Below are 11,670 nucleotides of genomic sequence, written 5' to 3' on the forward strand. Positions count from 1 at the left end.
CGCTGGGGGGGGGGCACGCACGATATTGTTAGTTGCAGAGTAGTCGCTCCGATCCGTTCAGCCCGTGTCAGCAGACACATCAGGCAGAACCGTGGAGAAGAAAGTTAAAGAAGCATCTAGAGTTTTCCGGGCGAGAATCGTCAATTTGACAAAGAAGCTAATAAGACATTGAAAGACAGGAGGCGTCTATAAGTTTCGCGAGATTTCCGCACACTTGCTCAAGTACCGAAAAGGGCATGTCAAGTCGTCGATCCAAATGCCTCCTCATTGAACACTATATCATGCCGATAATCTACATGTAAAGGCTTGTAATCAAGCATTATCAGCAATTATGGGTAGGTTCTTATTCCTCAAGAGTCTTTCTATTCATAGCACAATGCATTACCTCAAGCATTTAATCATCCATCCTCAGACCCGCCCGTTCACGTATCGACCTCAGTTAGCCAACCGGTCCTCCAATCATCAGATAGAGGGAATCAGAGCCTTGTCTTCCCAGCGCCTGTCATATCACCCTTTCATTTCAATCCTCCTCCAGCTTTGAACCCGCATCGTTACAGCAACAACTGTGTCAGAGTTTGCTTGGTCAAACTCCTTCATTACCAAAATGCTCCCGATTTCGAAGCCGATATGTATGGTTCTTCCATGCCAGACCGAGTGTTCAGCATCACCGAGCTGGAGAACGCCATCAAGCTGCATAACCTGACATACTCTACAAAGACCTACTATCGTGACGGATCTCAGTCTGTGATCGAAGACCTGGAGTCCGATGGGCACAACGGGGGATTTGCTCTAGCAGCATATATCCGCATAAACGGCTCAGGGCATTGCGTGCTATGCAGTTCACCGAATGCCGTGCCCCGAGCCGCCGGCGCAAATACAAGCTCGCTTATTATCAATACGACATTCGCGGCATCTCAGCTTTAGAGGACATCAGGAATAACGCCCAGATGCTCGTCATGTTCCGGCTCAATCATCGTTACAACGGTGCCGCACTGCACGCTATCCAGAGCCGTGCAGCCAGGAATGACCGTGCAGCGCTTCAATCGTATCTGGATACCACGGCATCCAGGGGACTTGCGCATCTGCCCTTGACGGCAGGGCCGCCAATGTCCGCATTAGCGATATCATCTGTCACGACAGGTCCTCCAAGCCCAAGGGCACTCGGATCGTGTCTAGAAATCATACGAGGCGGCATTCATTCACAACTACCATTCACAGTTGCGGCGCCGGTGTCTGCACTGACCAGATCCGGCACGGCACAGCCTTTCGCCTCGAAATCAATCCTGGTTTGTTCGGAGGTCAGATCCTCCGACGCACGCCCCCGACAGGCTCCTACTAGGGATACCGCAACGACATCTATAGTAGCCAAGCTATCGGTATCGCCATAGTCTTCTAGGCTATACAGATTGACGAGGCCTGGAGCCCCCAGTCCCGAGTCGCAAAATCGATTCCGAGCGCTCAGGAATATGTCGTATGAGAACAAGGTTGACTTCTCGAGCACGATGTACGTGGCGACCTTAGATGAAAGAACGTTGCCCACATATGAGAAATGGCAGGTTGCGAGACATCCTCTGCATTGGAATCGGACAGCATATGTGGTGCAGTCATAGCGAGGGCGTGCGGAAGGAGTATATGCGATTGGGCGCAGCAGGTCCTAAGTGAGAAGAAGCGGAGAGGCGGGCTAAGCAGTCAGAGAGCATTCGATTGTAGCTAAGGCGGAGCTGAAAGTTCTTTTGGTCATTTATAATAGAATAGGCCGTTCGCGAGCAAACCATGCTCAGGGCTTTTGTGAAAGACTATAATTTGAAAAAGGGCGTTGTTGAAAACTGGTTGGCATGGCGATTTGCAGAGGACTGAGTTAGACCTCTTGTTAAGGTACAGTACAATGCCCCTTGATCTGGTCAACTCGCTGTAGCCAAGTGAATCGACAATGCTCATCGACGAAATGCAATCACAGCCCAAAAGCGATGGCTATAACGCCTACATTCCTAAAGCGCTAAAGCGGGTAAGTAATTGATAATATGTTACGATTGTCGTAACAGTTTCTTCGTTCTCCGCTTGATAATTCGTGTTCAGGCAGACACACGAGCAATGAAAGAGGCGCTGAATGTGCCTGCGCATGCGTAGTGGACTGCTCCTTCCGAACCGTGGCAGCCATCTGATTGAGCAAGAGAGAAACAATTGTTGCCAACCAAGGTGAGCGATACGCTATGACTTGGGGATGGGCGATGCGAGGGGTAAAGGGCATAGAGCGGATCGCATTTTCAAGAATTGTAGAATTCCGTGATTGATCTGTTTCACGAGGTGGAATTTTGCGTTCAACGCAATGCGGAGGGTCTCAATGAACATTCCATGCAAGTACAGGCGGATGCGAGGCTTTTTTTCCACTTGTTTGTATTCAATTCAAATGTTAAGATTGCTCTGCGAAACCTGTCGCTAAAATATATCAAGTCTGCACGTCGTTAAACCGAAAGCCATCTAGCACTTCTCGGCGATCGATAAGGTTTTGATTGGTAACGTTTCCCGTAAGAACCATCCACAGATTTGCGCTTGCATGATTATGTAACAGTCTCACTGTTTCAAATATCGATGCGTCCAGTCACGTCAGAGCAGATTGCCAAATTGACCTCATCGAGTTTGTGCACAGAGGTGCGGTCAACTTCAAAGCGGCTGAAAAGACGTCAATGCCAACTAGAGCACCTGACTGCTCTTTTGATTGAAGGAATACCTCGGTGAGTATTATATGTCACCTCCATTCAATGGCACGCACTCAGACTGAGATATGGATATAGCATGATGGTTCTCTACAGTATCGGCAACTAGAGATAGGCCAATGATTCCAAGAGATGGCCCAAAAGTCTACCAGTGAAATGCAAATTCTCGCCAACAGAACAAATCTCGAGAGCGCGTCGATACACGTCATCACTCTCGTGACTTTTGAGTTTCCTCCCCGGGACCTTCGTTGCTGTAAGGCTGTTTGTAAGTGGAGACAAGTTCATGAGTCTAACCTCTGATCAGATGTTCTTTCAGAGCGGCGTGTTTCTCTGGAACGATGAGGCCTCGGAGGGAATGACAAAGACGTATCGATATCAGGGCAATGGCTTCAATCTCTTCCTGTGGGTTTTCATACCTCTCACATTTCTCACTTTAGGTATGTGGTTAGGAGTGAATATGCGAATGAATGGAGGATGGACGCGTTATCAAACTTGCAGAACGATCCAGAAACTGGACCCTAAAAGATACATTTCGGTACTCAGATACCTAGTTGAGGCAATTTTCTTTCTTTATTTTGCCAATTGACTTCGTCTCCGAGTTCCCATCCCAGTTACAGGCCGACGTGTAATTATTGCAGGAGCTGATACTTCAGTTTCTGTGGGGGTCTATGCATGCTATTTCTGGCTTCTTCGAGTATAATCGCAAGCGCTAGCACTAATTCTTCAGCCAATTCTTGCTCCAAGTTTCAACACGCCTCTACCTTGATTCGGAGGGAAAATTGTTGCTTAGAATAGTCTTTCTTGCTTGATTAATTTGATCGGTGATGGCCCAGATCACACGGACTGAATACCGTTATCTCTCTTTCACGATGACTGATCTGTTGCGCCCTTACCTACCGATACCCACTATACTACGCAGCACATGGGACTGATAGGGGTGTTCTTCTAAGTGGAAGCGCCGGAGTATTGTGGTCAGGGAACATCTTACGAATGCACTTGATGTAATAGGCACGGCCTTATCTGCCGCGAGTCATTCGCCATGCCACGGCTCGGTAGTTGAACCTCACTACTGGAGATCTGGGCTCGTTTAACCCGAAGTTACGCCGGCGGCTTTCGAGAAGAAGGTAGAACATTTTACCGAAAGGCTTGGTAACGCCCCCAGATGCCCTGATTGGTCAAACCCGACCCGACGATGTGGTGCACTGCAGCACAGCATTACACTATTTTATAGCCTACGGATCGGACCATCTTATACATACTACTGACCATAGTTGTCGAGTGATTCGTGTCAATTGCAATCGATGTTAGCTCACGTGAACTTACTTATACTAGAGGTTCACTTCTTTCAGTTATCCTGTACACCACGGACATTGTAGGGAATTACTTGCACGAAACATCAAAATCATAGACTGCTCAAGGCCGAATAATTCCAATGTGCCGGAGCGCGCCGTCGGCCGTAACCCCCGGCTCTCTCCGTTTCTTATCAGGTAACCCGCTTTTATGTGGATGCAGAACATATCAACGGGCCTTTTCTTAACAAAACGAAGCAGTCAACGATAAGGCACACCAAAAGACGAATTTGCTATATATGCCAAATCGTGTTGATGTATGCTTATCATGCTCATCCAACTTTTCATGCCATCAAGTGGCTTGCCAGTCATAGTGGATTCGTCATACATCCGTGATTCAAGATGAAGGCTGTTAGTTTGTTGTCGGTCTCTCTGGGCCTGCTCTATCCCGCTGCCAGAGCAGTGAAGATAATTCTTGACAATGACTGGTCCACGGCTGGTTTCATACCGTATCTGTTGGCGCTCGACCAGGGCTGGGAGGTCCTGGGACTCGTTGGAGACACTGCTAATTCCTGGGCACTCCAAACCAGTCTCCATGGTCTGGCAACCCTAGAAGTTGGAAATCTTTCATCCTGTATTCCAGTACATAAGGGGGCGGACTACCCTTTCATCAACACACCGGAGCTTATTCAGGCGTGGGAGGAAATGTTTGGCACTCTACCTTGGGAAGGAGTATTCAAGCCAATGAACGTTACCGCAGAGGCGACCGGATCAGACCCAACTTCTGGAAATCCTAACCGGATTGCAAAGTCGGCATTCTTGGAGGGCTATCCGAATGGAACACTCAGCGGCTACCACGCTGCAGCATGGATGGTTGAACAGGTCAATAAGTACCCTGGGGAGGTCATGATCTACTCTGGTGGGGCTCTCACCAACATCGCTCTCGCTATCAGGATGGACTCCAAGTTTGCCAGCCTGACCAAAGGACTTGTCATTATGGGCGGATATATCGATGTGAACCTTCTTCAGACCTCTGGGTCGACTCTGCAAGCTGATATTAATTCTGATGTGCGTTCGACGAATCCTTTCGGTTTGTGGTGGTACTAATCATCGCAGATCAACTTTATCACCGATCCAATCGCCAATAAGATAGCCCTCCAGGCTGACTTCCCTAATATTAGTAGGTTACATCTGAAACTAAGTTTGGGAAAAGCTAATCGATGTAGCCATCGTGGGAAACGCAGCCAATCAGATCTTCCCGAGCCAGGCCCTTCTCGACGAGATCTACGAAGTGAAGAATCCGTACACTGAACTGGTATACAACTACTATGGCACCTTTCTTCCGTTCTGGGACGAGATTGCCATGTTCTCTGTGCTCGATGCCAAGAATGTGAAGAACTCAACATTCTGTAAGAACTTTGCCCGTCATCCTAGACTTTGACTAACAGCTTGAAGTTTATGTAGATGTCGACACGTCATATTTCAGCCCTATGTATGGAAGGATCTACGCATATCAGGAAGCTCTATTGCCTTCGAGGCAGAAACTCCGGGAGGTTAACATGGTTGTCAAGGTTGACGAGCGCAAGTTCAAGGCTCAGCTTAAGCGAGCATTGCAGAAGCCCAAGAGCTGCAAGGATCTGAAATAGAGTGTAGTTATTATTCGCTCGTCGTTAAATATAAATAAGAGCCTATCAAGTGATATGTAGACCTGCGATGCACAGTGGCTAAAACATAGACGACGATTGATTCTGGTATTCTTATAGTGACCCATGATACCTACGTCTATATTATCTAATAATATAATAGCCTATGAATGTAAACTCGAAATGAAAGTAAATAAGAAAAATCAACCAAAGGAGACTTGTCTCGGCGTTGGTACTACTATTTGTCTCCTATCGCCTAGAGTTGCATCTTCTAGACCGTTCTACAGTCTTATAGCTCTTCGCTAAGACTAGACTACACTTGTAATTCATAACAGTATAATATAAGATCTCTTACTTCGATTCATTACCATCAATAGTGTTCTCTATAACAGCTAAGATCTAGGCAGAAAGATTCATTCGACAATGTATACCTACAGGCTATAATATCTAGAAGAATTAACTCTAGATAACAGCCGACTGTCTACATTAATATAACTCTTATAACTGTAGGGTAGGTTATTCCTACCCTTCTATAAACATCGTATTCGCCTTATGTTTCCTATAGGTCTTCATTGTCTTTCCTTGATATAGTATAATGAATTTGATACTCACTTATGTCACGGCCAGAAATCAGGCCGCCGTCAGGAACCCCACGGCAGGCATTCACAGAAATTAAGTCACGTGTAGATAAGATAAGACCGGCTCATCAGGAGTCGCTTATGGATCAGTAAGCCGCTGTAAGCAGTAGTAAGCTATAATATACTATAGTTTTATATAAGACTATACTTATAATCATAAGCCTAAAGATGAAGAGACTAGCTTTTTAGCTTTTAATATTATAGTTTGATTTTATAATCAATTAAACCTAACTAATTATAATCATTTATTTTTATAAATATTGTTTAAATATTCTTTAATTTATCTTAGAATATAAATCTAAAGATTCTTAATTATCTATCAACATATTGATAGAAAGGATTATTATATATTGAAAGCTTTTATTTAATAAATTGATAATATATCTTATAAATAATAACTAAATAATTAAGATAATATCTACTACTATCTTATCAATCTTAAACTCTTTAAATAATCTATCTTAATTAAGCTTAATAGTTAAAACTATCATTTAATAAAATATAATCAATAAAATAGCTTAACTATAAGCTATAATTATATAATTTTAAAAGAAAGTATTAAAAGAAAGTATTAAAAGAAAGATTAAGCTAAGTAAAGATTAAGAAATCTAACTTTTATAATAAAATAAAAAGAATATTCTAAAGATTCTTAACTTAACTTAAAATATATATATAATATTATAAAGAAGAACTAACTTATAAATATAATAAAGTATTCTTTACTATTAACCTACTTATAAAAGATACTTTTAATTAGTTTAAGCTAATACTTTAAGATTATCTTAAAAATAATAAACTAAAAAATAAAAAAAAATAAAACTAAGAAAATCTTTAAAAATTATAATAAATTTAAAGAAGCTATTAAAGTAGCCTTTAGAAACTTAAATAAAAAATAAACTATTAAGTAAAAGCTTATAATCTTTAGATAAAAAAATTAATATTAGAATATATATTAAAATTTTAATAAATTTTATTAAAACTAAATTAATTAAACAATCTTTTTATAATAGTTTTTTATTTAAGACTAAAAGATAATATTAAAGATAAGTTAGCTAAATAAGATTAATTAAATAAATTTTCTAAATATATAAAAATAATTATATAAATTAACAATCGATTATTTAAAGAATATTTTAAGAAAAAATCTTATAAAAACTAAACATTAAAGCTAGTATATTAAGCTAATAATAAAAAGTAAATATAATATAATAATAAGTTATAAAGTATAGCTTATAAGTATTACTTAAGACTTATAAAAATTAATATATTTTAGAAAAAAATAATAAAAGAGAATTTAAGATAAAAAGGATATATAATATTATAATTATAATAAAAAAAATTTTATATTTAAGAATATAAAGAATTTAAATAACTTATAGAATCTAAATAGTAAATAAATATAATATTATATAATATCTTTAGCTAAATATACTATTATAATGATAAGTATAAAGAATATAAATTAAATAAAGAAAATATTAGATAATATTCTAAACTATCAAAATAAAAGACTAATATTATATTATTTTAATATAATTATAAGAAAATATAATAAATTTATAGTATAAATATAGCTAAAGATAGTAAATTAGAATTTTAGTTATAAGATAAAACCCTTAGTATAGAAAATAGTATATTAGTATATATAAAAGAAATATTATTTAAAAAGATTATACTATTATTAAAACTTATAAGTAAAGAAATACTATCATTAGTTTATAAGTTAGAAACTAATAATAGATATATATTATATCTAATATTCTATAGACTTAACAATAAGATTATATTAACAAAAGTTATAATATATTAAGTATACTAAAAATAAGCTAGCTAATTAAAGACCTTAATAATATTTAGAGAAAATTCTTTATTAGACTATCAAAATCTAGATTATTATATTTTATTATAGATAATATATATCTACGATTAATATATATTATATATAGTAAAGAAAATAAAAAATAACCTTTTTTTAAGAAAATATACTAATAAACTAATCATATAAGTATTAAGAAAAGTAAAGATAGAATATTATAATTCTAATGTTAAAAGTAGTAGATAATAGTTTTTTATTATAATATTATTAAACTATCTATAATCTATATATAAATATAGCTTACTTTCTTTTTTTAGTATGAATAAAATTAAATATCTAGCCGACAATATAGATAATCTAATATATTCTTTCCTAAGGTTTTTATCTAAGTATTTTTAAAATACTTTTAGTTTAACTTTATCAAGTTTATATATTTTATAAAACTTTGATTATATTTTTTCTTTAAAGAGTATTTTATAGTCTTATTTACTATATTATAATAAGCTTATCTTTAATTTCTTTTATAAATAGCTTAATATATACTTAATATTCTTTTAGAATATTTTATAATTATTCTTTTTTTTTATTAATTATAAATATTATTATTTATTTTTATAATTTAATATTAGTATTTAATATATTAATAGTTTTTTTAAGCTTACTTAAGAATATTAAGATTATTATATTCTTTTTATTAGTTAAATTCTATTAAAATTCTTATCTAATAATTTATAATTATCATTCTTTCTTAAATATTAATAAATTTTATAAAGGTATATTACTTTCTTAATATAAATAACTATTAATCTAATTAATTTAAAGATTATTTTTCTTAAACTATAATAATCTTAATAATATTAAGTATTTAATAAAATCTATTATATTAAATCAGATTCTTTCTTATTTTCTTTATATTTTTATTTATAATTTCTTTATTCTTTTATTAACTATTTTTTTATTATAGATAACTTTTTCTTTATTAGCTATTATAAGATTATAAAAATCTTTCTTATATCTTTATTTTAGATAATATTTGTTAATAAGTATTAATAATATATAATTTTCTTATATTCTATAATTTATAATTATAATAATATTATATCCTTTAAAATTTATCTTAATATATAAATAATCTCCTTATATCTTTAGACTTTATAAAAACCTAATTTTACTATTTTCTTTTTATAGTCTCTTTATAATTAAAACGATTCTTTTTTTAAATCTTTTCTATATTTCTTAATAATTTAGAGAATTAGTAAACTTCTTTACTATTAATTCTAATATTATTTATAGGTTTTAAAGATATTTATTATTTTAATTTCTTTACTAATTATATTTAAAATTTAATTCTTTAGTTATTTAAGTGTTTATACTAATAGTAAAGATAGTTTTTCTTTATTGTTTCCATTTTATATTATTTTTATAATATTAATGATTTGTTTATTTAAGTATTTATCTTATTTTTTTTTTAGCTTTATTTTTAATCTTAAGTTAAATTAGAATCTTTTTAAGTTTTTTGTTTAATATATTAGCAGATTTTAATATAGCTTATAAATTCTTATAATTTCTTAGATATTTTGCCAACTATTTTCTAACTAGTTTTTCGAATATATTGTTTAAATATAATTTATTATATATTTTTTAATTCTTAATTAATTTCTTTAAGTTTTATTATTTTTATATATTAATATATTTGTTTCTTAATCATATTATATAATGTCTGATTTTCTATCTATTTAGTATATAAAAGTTCTTTCTTTTTTAAGTTAAAAATATTTAATTATTATATAATAAGTTATAATAAGTTTTGCCAGCTTTTTATATATATTATATTTTTTATTTATATTGATTATAAATACTATTAATTATACTATTCTTTAGTTTTAAAGATTATATACTATTTATACTCAAATATTTGATAATTCCTTAATATTCTATCTTATACTTTATTAGATAACTTTTACTTAATTTAAAAATAGCTAATCTAGCTTTAATAGTTTATTCTAAGATATACTAGGATAGATTATATAATCTAATTAAAATTAAAAATAAAGATAAATAGAAAATAATATTTTATATATAATATAAATATTATAAATATTTAATTATATTTTTTAGATTAACTAATATATTAGCTAATTCTAAGCTATAATTAATTATATTTTATAAAAGTTTTTAAATATTTTTATTATTATCTATTTAGACAATATTTTAATATATTTAAGAATATTTAAATAGTATTAAATATATATATACTAAATATTAATAAAACTATAAAAAGCTAATCTATTAATAAACCTTAAAAAAAGTATATTTTATATTATAAAAGTCGATTTCTTTAATTATATAATAAAACTAGAATAAATCAATATATAAGAAAGTAAAATTCAAACTATCTAAAAATGGCTAGAATCAACTATAGTTAAAAAAGTTAAAATTTTTTTAAAATTCTTTAACTTTTATCAAAAGTTTATTAAAGATTATAATAGAATCATTATATTATTTATAAACTTTATAAAAAAAGATAAAACCTTTAAATAAGATAATAAAGAATAAACTATATTTAATACTTTAAAATAATAAGTATTATTTAAACTAATCTTATAAAACTTTAACTTTATAAGATAATATAAAATAAAGATAAATATTTTAGATTTTATACTTAGAGAATAGTTAGAATAAAGAGATAATGAATATTAATTATACTTTATAATATTCTTTTTAAAGAAACTATATAGTCTAAAGCTAAATTATCAGATTTATAATAAAAAATTAATAACTATAGTTAAAATATTTAGAAAATAAAAATAATATTTATTTAGAACTTTTTATAAAGTATTTATTTATATTAACTATAAAAATCTTATTTATTTTATAATTATAAAAGAATTTAACAAAAGATAAATAAAATAGATAAAAGAATTTTCAAAGTTTAACTTTTAAATCATTTATCGAAAAAGATTAAAGAATAGTAAAGTAAATATTTTAAGCTAATAAATAAACTATTATTAAGAAATACTAAAGAAGATATAAATTATCTTAATAATAAACCTAAATAGAATCTTAATATAAATAAAAAGATAAATTAATAATATACTTTTGAAAATAGAATTAAACGATATTTAAGAAAAAAAACTTAAAAAAGTATATAAACTATTAAAATATAAATATAATATATAAATTCCTTTAGAATTAGTATAAACTAACAATATAAAATAAGAATAATAAAATTTCTACATTACTTCATTTATTAGAACATTAACCTATGCTTCGCTTCAGAAACTTACCCTCCTCCCTTCGACTCCTGGAAATTTTCCCTATAGTAGGCTTGATATCTTAAGTTATAAGTAATTTATTCGATAGCTAAAGAGTAAAGAAATAGAGTGTTAGTATCTATCTGTCGGCTAATATTTAGTAGCCAAATATATCCTTAGCTTTTAAGCGGTTGGAATTCTTATATTATATGGGAATTAACATAAGAATCTTATATTAGATATACTAATTATCATATAATATCTTTATATCTTAATAAAGAGTTAATTTAGGTAAGATTCTTTATAAATCATTAGC

The 11,670-nt window shown here is 31.9% G+C and overlaps 1 protein-coding gene across 1 annotated transcript; it reads left to right on the forward strand.

The window, feature by feature from the left end:
* Positions 1 to 4,405: 4,405 nt before the first annotated feature.
* On the forward strand, positions 4,406 to 5,649 carry UCRPA7_1973 (putative nucleoside hydrolase protein; the record flags this gene model as incomplete). The annotated part of the gene is made up of 4 exons (XM_007914551.1): positions 4,406 to 5,071; positions 5,120 to 5,183; positions 5,248 to 5,412; positions 5,468 to 5,649. 4 exons carry the CDS (start codon positions 4,406 to 4,408, stop codon positions 5,647 to 5,649), a joined length of 1,077 nt encoding a protein of 358 aa, XP_007912742.1.
* Between the last annotated feature and the right edge of the window lie 6,021 nt (positions 5,650 to 11,670).

Source organism: Phaeoacremonium minimum, assembly GCF_000392275.1.
Source record: "Phaeoacremonium minimum UCRPA7 unplaced genomic scaffold PA7_03_scaffold_141, whole genome shotgun sequence".
Classification (NCBI taxonomy): Eukaryota; Fungi; Ascomycota; class Sordariomycetes; order Togniniales; family Togniniaceae; genus Phaeoacremonium; species Phaeoacremonium minimum.